Source organism: Oryctolagus cuniculus, chromosome 3, assembly GCF_051225735.1.
Source record: "Oryctolagus cuniculus isolate XC-2025 breed Fujian yellow rabbit chromosome 3, ASM5122573v1, whole genome shotgun sequence".
In the NCBI taxonomy this organism is placed as follows: domain Eukaryota; kingdom Metazoa; phylum Chordata; class Mammalia; order Lagomorpha; family Leporidae; genus Oryctolagus; species Oryctolagus cuniculus.
This window is the reverse complement of record NC_142869.1, coordinates 76,514,811-76,533,078: the sequence shown is the minus strand read 5'-3', so window position 1 is coordinate 76,533,078 and position 18,268 is coordinate 76,514,811. Positions and strand designations below refer to the sequence as shown.

Genomic DNA, 18,268 nt, shown 5'->3' with positions numbered 1-18,268 from the left:
GAAAGGCCTCCACGTTCAACTTCTGCGTGCTCCCCTCCTTTCCATGCTTTCTTTCCATCTCCAAGCATGTGGAAAATAGGTCTGCATCAGGCTGTATAATGTTGAGGGCAGCGCCACAGAGGTTATGTATAGGAAATCATCCACAATAGCCACCTGAGTGGCACCCGAACTGTGACAGGTTCCTCAACCATCACCCGATGAGTGAATATCACAATAAATGGAAGGCTTTCCCGATTCAAAATGCAAAGAATTCTAAATAGCTTTTAACTATTAAAGTAAAACGGCTAAGTATCAGAACTTTGAAAAATTGCTTAAGAAATTTCATGAAATAGCCTGTAAAGATTAGCAGGTAATAAAAGATGTCAAAGATGAAATTAAATAGCTTGCACTGAGGTCTCTGCATCCTAAAGTAAATGCTTTCAGCAGTAGATACCACTTCCTGCTGTCTCAAGACTACTCCTTAAATACCATTGGTGTTCAAACCATTCAAGTATCTGTGATACCAGAAACTTAGTCTCTATGAATGGTGGTGTACAGTAATAAGGAAACCATGACTGTCCCAAATCCATGACATTCAAAACACCCATTATTGCCAATTTCAAATCTGATATGCTTAATCTATGAGAATAAAAAATAAAAATGGATTTAGGCTACCAAAAATTATAGCAAATATTCACTAAATACCTTTGGATAAATGTTATAATTACCACTAATTCAAGCCTGTATAATCTGCTTAGTCTCCTCAATATGGCATGCAAAATATGAAAATCCCAAAGTACTGCATCCCAAATACATAACAGGGTACATCAAATTTGAAGTCTGTGGAAAATGGAATTAAAAGTTGTTTATTTTGGTGCAAAACACTTTTGAAATTTATGCATATGAGAGATCTTTTAAAAAGTTCATAAAAATACTTATTACAAAATCTATGCACTGCTTTCAAAGATTTTTGCTTCAGAATTTATCTTTTAATTCAATTTTCCTTAAAGTATTTGAAGTATCCTTGTATATGAAATTTTGAATTTGATTAGAAAACTCTAAAAACTTTGCTAAACAAACCCAGCACAATACTACTTACAGCCACAGAAGTAGGTTAGTGTTGGAAACGTGTTGCAAGACTTCACAAGGACACAGGCACAGACTTCAGGAGTGCATTTTCTTAGCATCATCTACAAGTGAATTTCCTACATATTTCTATGTAGATACAGAGTCACAAACATACAGGTGACTTGCTGTTGAACACTGGATTTTCAGTTGGTCTAAAAAAAGCAAACTGATGTATAGTAAACCGGAGTGAATTAGAGATTGGGAGAGGTTCAAGATATGAAATTTGTCCCAATCAATGAGAGGGTAAAATGATTGATCTCCCCTTTCAGGTCATTACTCAAGTATTTTTCAGTCAAATGAAGTCACACCTTACTTACCTAGAGGAGCAATACAAGTTCATAGGTTATAAAGTATTGCAATAAAACTTTAAGAGAAAACTCAAGATAAAAATCCACAGCATAAGATCATGGTATAAAATTTTTAAATTTATTTTTCCTTTTTACTTGATGACATTCTTCCAGCTTTCACTACTGAGGCATTGCAGAAAAAAATTTATTCATTCATTTATTTATTGCTTTAAGATAAAGTTATCTAGCTGCTCTCTACAAGTCAGGAGGAACACATTTTATGTAGGAGCAAAAGACAGGAAGAACCCACTCCCATAGTGTAAGAACACTTTGCTCACTTTTGCTGCCAAAAATAACAGAATTAAGTATACCTGGGAATAATGAGAGCCGCCACAGACCAGGAAACACAGGTGCCATCCCATTAGACAGTGACCCTGTTTCATTCTTAATTCGATGAAAGCAATGCTACAGCAAGTGACTAAGAGGCATCAAAAAACAAAAGAGAAGCAAAGGATTACTCCTCTCAGGCATTCCACTTTGGCATGAGGGACAAAATAAAGTGATTATGCCTTTAATCATCTTGTGTGCAGCAGGTCTAGAAACTATGGCACATCTATCAAGACTGGGAATGGTAGAGTGATAGTGATTTTCACATTTAGTAGCTCAATTTCCTGTTTTTCAATCTCATCTGAACTGACAAAGCTGTAGCAACTGTTAAAAACTTTGGCTCCTGCCACCACTACTCCCCTTGGGCTCATTAATACTTCTTCATTTCTGCTTCTCCAGAATAAGAACATGTGCACATTTGCAAGGGCAGAGTAGAGAGATGGGAATCCTTGAGGACTGGCAATGAACGTCTCTCCAAGGTTTGAGTTTCTTAATTCCACTTCCTTACAAGCGGATTATGTCCTAAGTACAGAAGCTGTGATGCTGGGCTATAAAATGAAATATTCTTTAACAAATTCATCAGAATTCATGCCAATTACTTGGTGCTAGTCCCTCAAATTAATCACACTGAGAAATAATGTACTTTTTCCAATGATGTTACAGTTTTAAAGACATATTTTGCCACCTTTGTCCTTTAGTTTTTCTTAAAGCCAACCCACACAGCATATAAAAAAAAAACCCAAACCATTATTGTATAGTCACATCTTGAACCCAAACTAACTCACACACTTCAGAATCACTTTGAATATTTTCAAATACATATCTCCCAAAATATAGGAATTTTCAAGTATTGAATAATTGCAAACGAAAACCTCTGTACTACTAACCCATACATTTACAAGAATGTATATTATCCCTAAATCCAGAATTGCAATTGGGAAATTGAGTAGATAACAAGGAAACTAGAGGACACAAAAACAAAGGATTCCAAAGGTAATTCCTCTCCCTGCTCACCTAGCACCTCCATTCTCAGTCTTGCAGCCACACACTTCAAAGTGTTAATGGGGCTACATTATCTTTCCTAGAGAGTAGGCAAAATTCCAGTTCCTTAGTGCACTGTGTTTTCTCCTCCGCAAATTCCTGAAGGTCTGCCCTGGAGCTGTGTCCCTTAGGAGGATATATTAGCAGGGAAAGGCACAGATGTAATCAGGATGTTGTCCACATAGGGTACCACGAGTTTTAGGGCCCCACATAGCTTACTTTATTCCCTAGGAAACTTGGCTGGTCTTGATCTTGATGAAAGTCTAGAAGTATTTAAAACACACTACGAGGCTGGCACCGTGGCTCAACAGGCTAATCCTCTGCCTAGCGGCGTCGGCACACCGGTTCTAGTCCCGGTTGGGGCGCCAGATTCTGTCCCGGTTGCCCCTCTTCCAGGCCAGCTCTCTGCTATGGCCGGGGGGTGCAGTGGAGGATGGCCCAAGTGCTTGGGCCCTGCACCCCATGGGAGACCAGGAGAAGCACCTGGCTCCTGCCTTCAGATCAGCGCGATGCGCCAACCGCGGCGCACCGGCCGCAGAGGCCATTGGAGGGTGAACCAATGGCAAAAGGAAGACCTTTCTCTCTGTCTCTCTCTCTCTCTCTCTCTCTCACTGTCCACTCTGCCTATCGAAAAAAAAAAAAAAAAAAAAAAAAAAAAACACTACGAGCCACAAATGTAAGTTTTCAACTTTCTATGGGGTGAACTTACTCCTGCCTTTACAATCTTCACCATATTAGCAGTGAGATGGCTATCCCAATGAAAAAAATTGTCAAAATATTCCAAAATTCAAACTCCAAAATTCTCATGTTTAAAGTCAAAATATTTAAATTTATAAGTAGTGTTGTGTTATCTATATGCCATTCTCATAGTAATTCCATTTAGCAGGAGTTAATTTGGTGTCATTTTTCAAAATGCCTTTTTTTAAAGGTTAGCCATCTTTTTGAAAAATGTATTTATTTACTTACTTTCATTACATATATATTTATAGAAAACTTTTATTTAATAAATTTCAAAAGTACAAAAAAAAAAAAAGAAAGTAGTGTTGTGAACTTAAACTCTTTGGGAAAGAAGCAAAAACCCAAGCTCACTTTAGCGTTGTGCTAAAGGCTAGCCAGTCTTTCAGAGCCTCTTCCATGGGATTCATTCCACAGACATGAACTTTGTATGCAAAACTGAAGACATTTGGCCCTTTATAAATAGTCATGGGAAACTTCTTTCTCCCATACTTTTAGTTTGTTTTCACTGTAACAGATGGGGGAAAAATTTAGCAAAGCAAAGTCATAAAAATATGTCTCATAACTATCATAGCAATGTTGGAACACTAGAAGCTTAATGATATGAAACATTTTTTATCAACAATAACACTTGTTAGAAATTACGAAGACAGTACTTAACTTGTAAAATAGGCATAAACACAAAAAACTAGATAGGAACTCCTCCCACCACTGGTCCATTTCTTCCTAGATGCCTTTGTTTCTCAACATCCTAACTCTGCCAATCATATTTCATGGAAATTTTTCTAGCATAGAAGTCTAGACATCTCTTTATGATATAGTCCAATACTTTATAAATGTTAAAAAGCTAAAATATTTGTCAAAGAGCCAAGCCTAGTCATTCCTTAAAAAGAAATCAATTATCTTTCTGCAAAATTCCTTATTATAAATTTTACTTTCTGCCCACAATATAAATCATTTTGTCCTGAAACTTAATTTCAATATTTAGAAGTCTCCAGTAGTAACTAAAGTACTTCATTCAACAACTTTGTAAGTTAAGGTTAGGAGGTCAGAAAATTTTCTCTATAAAGCCAGAGGGCAAATATTTTTGGCTTTGCAGTCTATATCGTCTCCATCTAGATTCCTCAGTAATATATTGTGAAAGAGGCTGTGGCTACCCTTTAAACTTTTTACAAACTGATACTATGATAAATACATTTTGGTTTTCATCCACAATACCTGGCTTATAACTCCCTCACCAAGCCAGGTCATAAAAACTGAGATGGGTCAAAGGACCCTCCTCATTCCAGAGGGGTCCTGCCCCATACCTTTGAGAAAGGAATGCTGGTGGATTTGAATGGACATGCCTTGCTGAGTTCCCCACCCAGCCTATTAGCAATCATGTCTGTACAAAAAAGCCTCTATAAAAACCCAGAAGGACAGGTTTCAGAGAGCTTCTAGATAGCTCAACACGTGGAGAAAGCTCCACACCCCTTCTGCATGCATCTCTTCAGCTGCATTCTCTGTATCTTTATACCCTTATAATAGGGGGTGAGCATTATAATAAACTGGTGTGTATTTCCCTGCATTATGTGAGCCACTAATCACACCTGAAGGAACTGGGGTTGTGGGAACCCTGATTTATAGGCACTTGGGAGGAATTACAGGTAAATCATACTGGGACTTTCTACTACTATCTAAAATAAGTGGGGTAATCTTAGATATGTGAGTCCTCAGCCCATGGGATCTGATGCTATCTCCAGGGAGTGTCAAAATGGAATTAAATTAACAGACACTCTGCTAGCGTCTGCTTGCCACAGGACTGATTGCTTTCTCATGGCAAGAAATACCCACACCACTGAAGGTTACAAAGTTTTCTGTGTTGTTTGATGTCAGAGCTGAGGAAAAATGATTCTTTTATGACATATAAATATAAGAGGTTAATAGCCAGAATATAGAACTCCCAAAACTCAGCAACCAAAACAAATTTTAAAAAGGGGCAAATGACTTGTGTAGACATTTTCCAAAAATATACACTAACGGACAATGAAAAGATGCACAAAATCACTCATAATTAGTGAAAAACAAACCAAATCCAGGACAAGATACTACTTTATGCCTATTAGGATGGCTACTGTCTGCGTGTATAAGAGGGGGATGGGAACAGTAGAGATATCAACCAGAAAACAACCACTGGAGAGGATGTGGACAAATCAGAATCTCTGTGCACTATCTGTGGGTATGTAAAAATATACAAGCACCCTGGAAAACAGTATGGCAGATCTCAAAAAACTAAAAATAGTTTTGCTTAAAAATATGTTTTACTCATAACCTGAAAAGCACAGTAGCCTTAGGATGGACAATTCATTGCTAATTATATAAATTGAAAGCAGGGTATCTAAGAGATAGCTGTACACCTATATTCATAGGAACACTATTCACAATAACCAGAAGTGGAAGGAAACCAAATATTCACTGATGGAGAAACAGATAAACAAAAGATGATCTACAGACACAACAGAATATTATTCAATTAAAAAATTAATTAAGGGCAGGCATTTGGCACAGGAGTTAAGACACCACTTGGTAGCCTGCATCCCATATTAGAATACCTAGGTTTGAGTCCCAGTGCTGCTCCCAATTCCAGCTTCTTGCTATCATGCTCCCTCTGAGGCAGAAGGTGAGGGCTGACGGCTCAAGTATTTAGGTTCTTTCCACCCACATAAGAGACCCAGACTGAGTTCCTGGCTCATGGCTCGTGGCTCTGGCCTCTTCTGGCCCTGACGTTTCAGGCATTTGGGTAGTGAATCAGATGTGGAAGATCTATTTTTGTCTACCTTACACATAAATAATTTAAAAGAAATGAAATACTGATAATCTCACAATATGGATGAACCTTGATTATGCTATGTAAAATAAACTAGTTTAAAAAAGAAATTGCTGAGGGTGGCCAGCATCATGGCACAGTGGGTAAAGCCACCACCTGCAATGTTGGCATCCTAAATGGGAACCAGTTCATGTCCCGGCTGCTCCACTTCCAATCCAGCTCCCTGCTAGTGGCTTGGTAAAAGCAGCAGAAGATGGCCGGAGCGTTTGTGTTACTGCCAGCTCCTAGCTCCAGGCCCCAGCCTGATCCGGCCCTAGACATTGCAGCCATCTGGGAAGTGAACCAGTGAATGAAATCGCCATCTCTCTAACTATTTCAAATAAATAAAAATCTTTTTAAAAAAAGATAAACTGTATGATTCCACTTAAAAGAGGTACATCTAGATGGTCAAAAAATTATAAAAAGTAGAGGGCAATTACCAAGGACTGAGGATAAGGAGAAAGTATAGTGTTCAATGTGTATTAGAGTTTGTTTTGCCAGATACAAAGAGTTATGGAGATGGATGGTGATGATGACTGCATAGTTAAGATGGCAAAATTTATGTCACACATTTTACTACAATAAAAACATGAAGAGAAAAAAATCAGGCAATGGGTCATTTCAATGTTTACATCATAATTGCTGATCAATTAGGCTAATATATTTTAATCAACTTTTAAATTTTAAAGAGAAAGAGAGAACTCCTAACTGCTAGTTCACTCCCCAAATGCCCACAGTGCCCAGGCTGGCCACAATCAGAGCTGGACCTCAATCCTGGTCTCCCACATGGGTGGCAGGAAGTCAGTTACTTGAGCCACCACTGTTGCCTCTCTGGATCAGAAGTAGCAAGAAGCCAGAGTGCGGAGCCAGAACCAAGCATCCAACCCAGTGATTCCAATGAGGTGCTAGCATCTTAACCTCAAGGCTGACTTTAGGTACCTAAAACTAATTAATAGAGGCCTCTATCACATTGGTGGCATTATCTCCATCTCAACTGTTGATATCAATGTAGTTAATCAATGTTTCTCAGTACTGTAAGCAAATTGGAGTCACCTACACCGCATTTTAAAATCAGCTATACTCCTGTTCCAGTCTGTCTGAACCAAATAAAATCAGAATGGGCAAGGGTATGAGAGCATGGATATTAAAGTTCTCTAGATGATTCCCATCTAAGTCATTTAAGTATTCAGTAAACATTCACTAATAAGAATTCAGTTCATAAATCAATAAAACTTTAGAGCCAATAAATGCACTCAAAGCTTTAAAAAGCAGCTATTAAAGCACTCCTTATTTTTTACTAAGCCTTCAATTCACTCCCTAGCTCCAAAGCTGCAAATGTGGGGTTTTATTCCCTTTGTCTATTTCTGAAGATTTGTTTCAGTATCAAAACAGTAGGATTGGCCAGCGCACGGCTCACTTGACTAATCCTCCGCCTGCAGCGCCGGCACCCCAGGTTCTAGTCCCTGTCAGGGCACCAGATTCTGCCCTGGTTGCTCCTCTTCCAGTCCAGCTCTCTGCTTTGGCCAGGGAAGGCAGTGGAGGATGACCCAAGCGCTTGGGGCCCTGAACCCGCATGGGAGACCAGGAGGAAGCACCCGGCTCCTGGCTTCGGATCTCAGCATAGTGAACCAACAGAAAAAGGAAGACCTTTCTCTCTCTCTCTCTCTCTTTCTCTAATTCTGCCTGTCAAAAACAAAAAAAACATTAGGATCCCTCAAAATAAGGTCAACTAAGTTTTTAACATTTAAATTTCAAGGAGTCAAAGAAAAAAAATTTGTTTAGGCAAATAAAGAACATGAGCTCTAGTATATGTTCTAAAGATTAAGCATCCAAGTGGATGTCAGCAATCAGGTCGTTTTTTCTAAGAGATTAGTGTCATTTTAAGTGTAGCACAAAGATAGAAAACCTGAGTAACTTCAATTCAATAGTACCTCCTATCCATGGGGGATAATTTCTGAGACTCCACCTGGCAATGTCTAAAACCACAGAAAGTCCTGAGCCCTATATATACACTGTTTTTCCCCCATCCATACATAACTATGACACACTTATAAAGTAAGCACAGTAAGATTATAGCAATAGAGCAATTTAACAATATGCTGCAGTAAAAATTATGTGAATACCTTACAGCAATATCCCCTTTTCACTTAAGGAAGTACTTTATTACTTCTCTTTGGCAGATCCTAATTGCCATCTCTGCTCTTGAGGCTTGAACCATTATTAAGTAAAATAAGGGTCATTCAAATACAAGCACTGAGAAACCACTACAGTGAATTGTTGATATTGGAGTTGGCTACTAAGTGACTAACAGATGGGTAGCATATAAAGAGTGAATACTCTGAACAAAGGGGTAATTCTTTCCAGGTGGAAAGACCAGACTTCATCACATTGTTTAGAATGCCACACAACTTAAAACTTAGCAATTATTTATTTCTGGAATGTTTCACATAATACTGTTGGATCCTAATTGACTGCAAGTAACTCAATCAGCAGAGAACAAAACTACTTTTAAGTGGAGAATACTGCAATATCCACAGGACTGAAGAAGTCACCCTATCCTTTAAAACAATACTTCAACTTTCCAGTGTCTCCATTGGTGTTTATTATTCTATTTAAAAGAAAACACAAACCAACCAGTCCAGTATTTCTACTTTGTAGAAAACAATTATAAAAAGGATTATTCTCAGGGCTGGAGGTGTGGCGTAGTGGGCTAAGTGTCTGCCTGCAGCACCAGAATCCCATACAGGCACCAGTTCATGTCCTAGCTGCTCCTCTTCCGACCTAGCTCTCTGCTGTGGCCTGGAAAAGCAGTAGAGGATGGCCCAAGTGCCTGGGCCCCTGCACCCGCATGGGTCCCAGAGGAAGCTCCTGGCTCCTGGCTTGGGATTTGCTCAGCACCAGCCATTGCGGCCATCTGGGAAGTGAACCAGCGGATGGAAAATCTTTTTTTCCTCTCTCTCCCTCTATCTGAAACTTTCTTTTTTTTTTTTCTTTTTTTTTTTTCTTTTTTTTTTTTTGACAGGCAGAGTGGACAGTGAGAGAGAGAGACAGAGAGAAAGGTCTTCCTTTTGCCGTTGGTTCACCCTCCAATGGCCGCCGCGGCCAGCGCGCTGCGGCCAGCGCACCGCGCTGATCCGATGGCAGGAGCCAGGAGCCAGGTGCTTTTCCTGGTCTCCCATGGGGTGCAGGGCCCAAGCACCTGGGCCATCCTCCACTGCACTCCCTGGCCACAGCAGAGAGCTGGCCTGGAAGAGGGGCAACCGGGACAGAATCCGGCGCCCCGACCGGGACTAGAACCCGGTGTGCCGGCGCCGCTAGGCGGAGGATTAGCCTAGTGAGCCGCGGCGCCGGCCTGAAACTTTCAAAATATATTTTTAAAAAGGGGAAGGGGATTATTCTCAACTAAATCCCTATGCAAATCAAACCAGTTAACTTTCATATATGTGAAAACATACAATTACATACACACATGAATACATATTATACGTGTATGTTATATATTCTTATTTAATGCCTGTGAATACTATTCAATGGGAATCCTTAGATCAATTAAATTCCAGTTATTGGAGCACAGCAAAACAAGATTGATGTGTGACTCAGGCAACTCCCAGCACCACATGACATTCTGAAAATTCCAACATGGTAATCAGATAACAAATATAGGGATTTGTCACAGAAAACAACTCAATATGCTAAAATCAAGTAAATCATCCCAATGGTTACAGATCAAGTCATTAATCGTTTATACTTCAATCAGTTAATTGGCTACAGGGTCTTCTGTAACCAGCCAAACCTCAGTAAATGTGACTGAACTCTATATTGGTTTGGTCTGTTGAGTCAAGCGCAAGACAGACCAAAATAAACAGTCTAATTCTGTTTAATAATACATTTATATAAGATTTATATCATATATTATAAATAAAAATAATCTACATAATTTGCATGAAAACAATCTCATAAGAAAAGTCAAAATTTCTAAAATTCAATGGCTTTTGAGGTCTAAATTCTTAGCCTTATTTCAAATGCCAACCAACAAGCCCACAAGAAAAAAATAAAAATACATACTTATCCATTAAGAAATGAGACTAACCTTTGTTGGAAAGGGATTGAGCAGTGAATAGAAGGCCAAGATGAAAGACAAGAGTAGCACTGAGTCAAATCCCTTGGTGGCAGGAACTTTACAGTACCTGCCCTAAGTCAGCTACAACTTCCTGCACTGTTGCTTCCCTGGAAAGAAAATGCACCTACCCTACATAATTTGTAGAAAGGCATGATGCTGAGTTAAACGTAAGAAGGTAACTTAAAAACTTTTAAACTACTCAATGCAATGTTACAACTATAATTTAGAATCTCAGACAAAACGCTGCAGCCGAGGGACCAGAGAACAATGACTTCTCAAAAGGATCATTCCTGAAAGTGCAATTTTATCACAGAAGTAATGCACATCAGGAGGAGGCTATCAACCACTTTTATCTCAAAGGTGTACAACTGAGGCCACGGCTCACTAGGCTAATCCCCTGCCTGTGGCACCGACACCCCGGGTTCTAGTCCCGGTTGGGACGCCGGATTCTAGTCCCGGTTGTTCCTCTTCCAGACCAGCTCTCTGCTGTGTCCTGGGAGGGCAGTGGAGGATGGCCCAGGTCCTTGGGCCCTGCACCCACATGGGAGACCAGGAGGAAGCTCCTGGCTTCTGATCGGCGCAGTGCGCCGGCCGCAACGCGCCAGCCGTAGTGGCCACTTGGGAGGTGAACCAACAGAAAAGGAAGACCTTTCTCTCTAACTCTGCCTGTCAAAAAAAAAAAAAAAAGAAGAAGAAAGGTGTACAACTGAGGCGAGGTACATTATTTTAAAATGAAATCCATTTACCGATCTCACAATTTTGGAGGTTGAAAGTCCAGAGTAGGTGCCCCAAATGTGTGGCCTCTAGTCTGGGCCTTCTGCCTGTGCCATATTATGGACAATGCTACCAGGGCAAAGCTATCTGGGTTAAAAAGCACATGTGTGAAAGGGGAAGTGAGCAAGGAGAGAAAGCCAAACTTGCTGTATAGCCACCTACTCCCACCAGATGGGCATTAACCCTCTTACCAATGCAATCAGACTTCCATCACAGGAACTTTAGAGGGGATAAACCATAGCACTAAGCTAATGACACAACACCAGCAGTTTGTTAAAATGTAGATTATCAACTCATTCTATGGTGAAGAAAACACTAAAAAATAGTTAACACAGAGAACCATGCACTCAAGCCCTGGGTTTTCCTTCTGGTTTTGCCACTACCTTGCTCTGGGACTTCAGTAAAGTGACAAAGTGTCTCTGGGCTTCAGAGTCTCATTTGTAAAATATGAAGATGCACTATATTTTTTTAAAGTGACCTGTTACAAAAGACAAATATCATGTTTTCCCTTTTATGAGGAAACTAAACTTAAAAACAAAAACAGTGGCCGGCGCTGTGGCTCACTAGGCTAATCCCCCGCCTTGCGGCGCCGGCACACCGGGTTCTAGTCCCAGTCGGGGCGCCAGATTCTGTCCCAGTTGTCCCTCTTCCAGGCCAGCTCTCTGCTGTGGCCAGGGGGTGCAGTGGAGGATGGCCCAAGTGCTTGGGCCCTGCACCCCATGGGAGACCAGGATAAATACCTGGCTCCTGCCATCGGATTAGCGCGTTGCGCCGCCGCAGCACACCGGCCGCGGCGGCCATTGGAGGGTGAACCAATGGCAAAAGGAAGACCTTTCTCTCTCTCTCTCTCTCTCTCTCTCTCTCTATCCACTCTGCCTGTCCAAAAAAAAAAAAAAAAACCAGAAAAAAAGAAATGCTGTGGTTGTCAGGTTTGCTGCAAATATAGTTTTGTCAAATTTTGTTTTAAAGATTTGAACAAACTGTTAATTATAGGCTACCACAGTTTTAATGATTGTGTGACTATTTAAAATTTACTTTATGGGTGAAGTTGAACATTCTTTCCTTTGATTACTGTGTATAGCCATTGCCTATTTTCCTGCTGAATTATGGTCATTTTTTATTTTTTGAACTCTTTAGAGGTGTATTAAGCCTTCGAGTGTAGTGTACATTTTAAATATTATCGCAAAATAAAAAGCAAAGAAGGAAAATAAAACAGAATGATCTATAACAACTGTGTACAACTTGGAAAGCTACAGAGGAATCCTTTCGGATGGTAATATCCAGGATAAGCACAAGTTAGGCCGCACTGGCAATTAGAGCACTAAGTCATGACATCATTAGTCAGTCTTACAGCAAGGAGTTTACGTACAAAACCTAACAATTATAACTCTAAGATTGCAACCTGCCGCCTTCCAAATACTCTTATAGAGGATGTTTCTCCCATGATTTAAAGTATTTTAATCTTATAGGTTTTTGAGAAAGAACAAAAGCCATAATGACGATTCAATAAATATTCTTTAACAGGTGCCTGGATTATGCCAAGGGACAAGAAGAGAAGTAATGGTTTTATATTGTTCAGATGGCGATAACATCTCTGAACAGAATAACATAAAAGAATACAGTGAGGGTGGTGTTTTTACAAAGGATGTGAAGCACTTTTCCAGATGTTCCTCCTTACATGTGAAGAAGAGATGGCAAAGATCTCAAAAATATTCTCCTTGTGGGTGGGTTTTTGCTGCCTCTTAGGAATGTCCATATCCCATAATGCCTGGCCTTGAGAGTGCCCACTCCGCTCCAAATTCCAGCTTCTTGCTAATATTCATCCTGGGAGGCAGCAGGTAATAGCTCAAGTGCTTGGGTCCCTGCCCCCCATGTCAGCAAATAGGATTGAATTTCTGGCTTTTTGCTACAGCCTGACCTAACCCAATCTGGCTATTGCAGGCATGAATAGCAGTTCATGCTAATGCAGCATGAACTGGTGGATAGAAGATCTTTGTCTCTCTGCCTTTCAAATAAGTAAAAAAATCAATGAAAAATTGAAAGATGCTTTAAATTTGAGAATTTAGAAAAGCACTTTTGTACATTCTTTTAAAGCAAAGAATTTACCAGCTTACCTTTAAACTCTCCAAAGTAAACCCAACGTATTTCTCTGTAGTCATGCTTGTCACTAGAAAGCTCTTTCCATTCCTTCAACCCAGAGCCTTCCGACCTCAAAGAGGGGTCTTCAAAACATTAATGGGCAATGTGCATTATGAAAAAAGTTATGCATGTATTTCAACTTTATTTGCTAAAGATAAACTTATCTTTCAAGTACATTTTCCGTGAACTTATAGTCCTCTCCTATTTTACTCAAAAGCAGCATTTCAGAGAGGTGTTTGGCATAGTTAAGACACGGCTTGGGATGCCTGCAACCCATAGCTGAGTGCCTGCCTTCAAGTCTCAGCTCCTGATTCCATCTCTCTGCTAATGCACAACCTGGGAGGCACAGCTGATGGGTCAAATAGTTGGATTCCTGCCACCCACATGGAACACCTGGATAGAGTTCCCAGCTCCAGGCTTCTGTCGGGTCCAGCCTCAGCATTGCCAACAATTGCACAGTGAGCCAAATGCTGGGAGCCCTGTCTCTCAATTTAAAAAAATTTTGGCTGGTAGGCTGTTGGGGGAGAACTGGCATTGTGGTACAGTGGGTTAAGCCTCTAACTGTGACATCAGCATCCCATATGGGCACTGGTTCAACTCCCAGCTGCTCAACTTCTGATCCAGCTCTCTGCTAATGTGCCTGGAAAAGCAGCAGAGAATGGTGCAAATAAATGCACCCACATGGGAGACCTGGAAGAAGTTCCTGGCTCCGGCCTGGTCATTTGAGGAGTGAACCAATGGATGGAAGACCTCTCTCTTTCTCTCTCTCTCTAACTCTTTCAAGTAAATAAATCTTTAAAAAAATTTAAAAAGTATTAACTCAATTTCTGGACACCTGTGGGGATATTTTTGTGTAAGTGGGTAGGTTTGTTTTTAAAGATTTATTTGGAAGGCAGAGTTACAGAGAGAGACACACAAACAGATACAGAAATATTCCATCTACTTGTTCACTCCCCAGATGGCCCCAACAGCTTAAGTCAGGAGCTTCATCTAAGTTTCCCGCGTGGGTGCTGGGGTCCAAGCACTTGGGCCATCTCTTCTGCTGCTTTCCCAGGTTAACATAGAAATGGACTGGAAGTGGAGTGCCAACCCCATAAGTGGGTTTTTTTTTTTTTTTTCAGTACCTTAACCTAATCCATTCCAAATCCACCAGTTCAATACTATCTTGTTTTGTGCTACCTGGATACATTTCAGTACTCTGAAAGCTGGTCCATCTTCAACTTACACAGCTCTGCAGCTCCAAAGACCTTGCTTTCATACTCATTATGTCTCCCAATGTGTTTCTTTCCTCGGATATCCTAATGTGAGGATCTATGACAATATCCACACAATGAGAAAGCTAGGGAAATGAGACAGAAGTCGACAGCAATAGGGCTATTTGCAGGAAGAAGACAGCCAACTGCAGCAAAATGAAAGAATTAATTCATACGCGACATGTTCCCTCTACGTAAGCACTATACAAATGTCTTTTAGCTTAGTCATGTTGCTTTGAGACTTTTCCATGTTTCTTCTCTACAACTGCTAGTGTTCGCATGGTCTCTGATGAACAAACATGCTGTGACTTGCTTCTAAGGAAACGCCTGTCATGTTCCAGGGAAAACTGACTTCACTATTCGGTCAGAAAAACTGCACAACTCTCATTCCTCGGTGTTACAAAGCAGATATTTTCTTTCCTCCACGTTTGTATTTCTCGAATGTTCATCTTCTCATCAGGACGCTCCTACGTTCAGATTAAGAAAGAACGGACATCTGGGTAGCGGGAACACTTGTAGGAAAAAGTTACAGGAATCAAAAGGGTTTCCCGCTTCAGAAGCCCAACGGGCTTGCCTGCTACGCCTGCGCTATTGACCAAGACCAGGGTTATTTTCAGTTCTCCTCATCTCCTGCAGAACTACCTGTTCTCCGGCCTGTTTACCCAACAGCTGGGCAAGGTGATGATTAGCATATCTGGCAGGAAGGCATGCTTCATTTAATATTAACTCACCATGTGACGGGCCCCTTCCCCTCCAATCTCTCCTCAAAACATGCGAGAAGAAGAATAGTTGATTGCAATCTGCCTCCGCGCTCGGCTTTGGCACCCGCAATTGGCCACGGGCGCACACACCCCCGAGAGAGAGGAGAGCACCCCGCCCGCTCCCGGAACTGTCAGGCGGGCTGACAGCTGGCGCACCTTCGCGACGCCCTCCGAAAGCCCCTTCCTAACAGTCTCCTCGACACCGCTCCACCGCCCAGGCCCCTGCCCTTGAACAAGGAAACTTTTTTCCCTCTCTCTTCCTTTCTAGGGAGCTCGCTTACAGGTATCGTCCACCGCTCCAAGAGCTCCAACAAGGGGCTCTTTGTTATAGTCTTTGCTCCCGTACTCCTCACCCAATCCCTGGCAACCAGCTGGCCTTCCGCAACCAGTGCAGCCCCAGTGGCAAAGCCGTCCAACACTGCCCGAGCCCCCGGCCCGGGCGGCCTCCGGCAAGGCCGGGAGGACGCCGCCTCGCCGGCCGCGTGTAGGACGGCCGGGGAGTCAGGCCGCTGGCAGAGCAGCGAGTCGCCAGGCAGGTGAAGCCGGCGAGGCGTCGGTGCCCTCGCGGGCGAACGGCGGCGCGGCGCTCGGGGCTTACCCTGAGGCGGCGGCGGCGGGCGTCGGGGGCGCCGCCGGGGCGTCGTGCGCGCTGGGGGCTCGGCCGTCCATCGCCCTGCGCGGCGCTGCGCGGGCTCCAGCTCGGAGGCGGCGCGTCACTGCTGGGGTGGGAGAGGCGGGAGGTCAGGGCGGGCCGCGCGCCTTCCCGGGGCCGGCCGCGCGTCGAGAGCCCGCCCGGTCCGCGTGAGCGTCCGGCCGGCCCGCCTCCCGGGTGCGCTTCCACCTGCGGGTCCGGCTGGGTGCCCGCGGGCGCCGCCGCTGCCGCCGTGGCGGCAGGTTCTAGCGGGCTCCCGCGGCAGCGGCGGGAGGCGGTGCTGCAGCCCCCGCCCCGTGGGGTTTACTGGGTAGCCAGTTGGCGCCTCTCGGGGAGGGAGTGGAGCTGCCCCGGCTGCCGGAGGAGGAGGTGGAGGAGGAGCGGTGCCGGGCGCGCAGGCACGGCCGCCACGCCGGCAGCGCACCCGGGGCTCCAACGGCCGAGTTGGAACAAACACAACGCCCTGGTAAAAGTTCTCCCGAGGAGAAGTTGGAAGGGCGAATCTCTCTTTTCCCACCCAGGACTCCTACTTTCTTTTCAAAGGGAGACAGTGGCTCGCCTGTTCTCTCTCGCAGCTTCCTCTCCTCCTCTTCCCGCCCCCGGCCTGCGCCCTGGCAGCTTAGCTCTCAATCCAGGACTTGGACAGAGAGAGCCAGCGCTCCCCGGAGCTCGGTCCCGCGGGCTTCTCCCCGGCCGCGCACTCACCCTGCCCCATGCTCTGGCCCGAGCTCGGGAACCAGCCGCCCGGCCGCCCAGAAGTGAGGACCAGCTCGGCGGCATCGGAGCGAGCGAGGCAGCCAGCCGGAGAGAGGACCGGGGAGGGGGCGGGCGGGGAGCGAGTTGGAATTTCCTTCCCCAGGGTTTCGGGTCTTTGGGGACCGGCTAGGGAAGCCAAGCGGAAAGGTAGCTAGCTCCCTGCCGGAATGTTCCCGTTCCCACCGCTAGGGCCTGGGCTGCGGGAAGCCGGGCGCGCCCATACCGGACAGGTGGGGCAGGAGGGGTACCTGCCTGGGGAGGACCGGCCGGCTGCGGAAGTGCGAAGAGAAACTCGTAGAACCCGGCCTGCAAGCTTGCCTGGCCTGCAGTCTGACCTTCGACAACCAGGACTGGGGCTTTTTGTGTGTGTGCTTCTTAACGTGACCTCTAACGAATGATTGTGAAAAGCGTACCTGTGACACTGATCTTTCTAATCGGCAGCAGGTTTGAGCTTGCCTTGTCTTCGGAAGCATTTCTTTCTTTCTTTATGCAGACCAACAACAGTTGTGACGTGAGGACTGGGCATTATTACATCTGATAACAATCCATAAACCTGGAGTTGAATGCTGGGGCTCATGCATTCACCTCTTGAAAGTTTTACAGGAATAGAAGAATCATGTAGGGACAGCCCTGTGCTTGTGTCCCACGTGCATACTGTTTAGATGATTCGCTACACCTGACAAACAGGTATATTTGCAGATCTCATTGAGATTCTCATCAGTGCCAGTTGTTTTAAGGTACAAGCTATTTCGGAGGATCCAAATGCCTGCTTTCAGAAAATGTGAAGTTAAGCAGGTGACTTAACCAGATAACTTAAAACCTACAGTCTAAAAATAAAATCTTTTGGAATCAACTGATAGGTCTTATAGGAAGGAGTATCTAAGGGAGAGAAGAACCTCTGCTATAGTATTAACATCAAGCAACAAAATCTGTTACCACTTCATCTTTATGGGGTAACATTTGCTGAGTATTAGAATTAAATTGATATTTAGAACTAATGCTTAACTAGGTATTTCTGTAGTTGTTTATCATAGCAACCGGATTGCAGAAATTTAGTTTAAGTATCTAGTAATAGGCCGTTTGCCTATAGGGAAGCATTGGTGTTTGTTGCTTTCAGTGTGGAGTGCCATCTTTTCAGTGCATCTATGGGAAGAAAAAATGTGGCTTATCTGCATTACACTTTGGAACCATATCATGAAAACCTCCTTTTAAATAAGTAATATTAAAGCAGTTCACTTAAATGCCTCTGGATTTTAATCTTGAAACAATAACTCAAGTTAAACAATTTCATGAATCATTTATGCCTCTAAATGAGTAGCGTTTACAGTTGCTTGCACAATGATGCAAATGTTGAGTAACAGTGAAACTACTTAATGTCTATAACTTTCAATCACAGGATCAAGACTAAAAC

The 18,268-nt window shown here is 43.2% G+C and overlaps 1 protein-coding gene and 1 long non-coding RNA gene across 23 annotated transcripts in view; one reads left to right on the top strand and one right to left on the bottom strand.

Moving 5' to 3' along the window:
• COBLL1 (cordon-bleu WH2 repeat protein like 1) overlaps positions 1 to 17,240 on the bottom strand; it is a 187,852-nt gene extending 170,612 nt beyond the window's left edge. For 8 of the 20 annotated variants that reach the window (XM_051848576.3, XM_070070744.2, XM_070070741.2 and 5 more), the window contains exons 1-2: positions 16,807 to 17,021; positions 16,048 to 16,168 (exon numbers count right to left, since the gene is read on the bottom strand). In XM_051848576.3, coding sequence (XP_051704536.3) covers positions 16,048 to 16,168; positions 16,807 to 16,816 — 131 coding nt within the window. In that variant the 5' untranslated portion in view covers positions 16,817 to 17,021. Of the gene's footprint in view, positions 1 to 1,765; positions 1,868 to 15,419; positions 15,641 to 16,047; positions 16,169 to 16,806; positions 17,022 to 17,109 lie in introns of those variants that run through there. The other 12 variants (XM_070070746.2, XM_070070748.2, XM_070070751.2 and 9 more) reach the window with 7 other exon arrangements.
• Positions 16,114 to 18,268, top strand: part of LOC149127395 (uncharacterized) — a 76,698-nt gene continuing 74,543 nt past the window's right edge. For all 3 annotated transcript variants that reach the window (XR_016231527.1, XR_016231529.1, XR_016231528.1), the window contains exon 1: positions 16,114 to 16,567. This is a non-coding gene — a long non-coding RNA (uncharacterized LOC149127395). The remainder of the gene's footprint in view (positions 16,568 to 18,268) is intronic.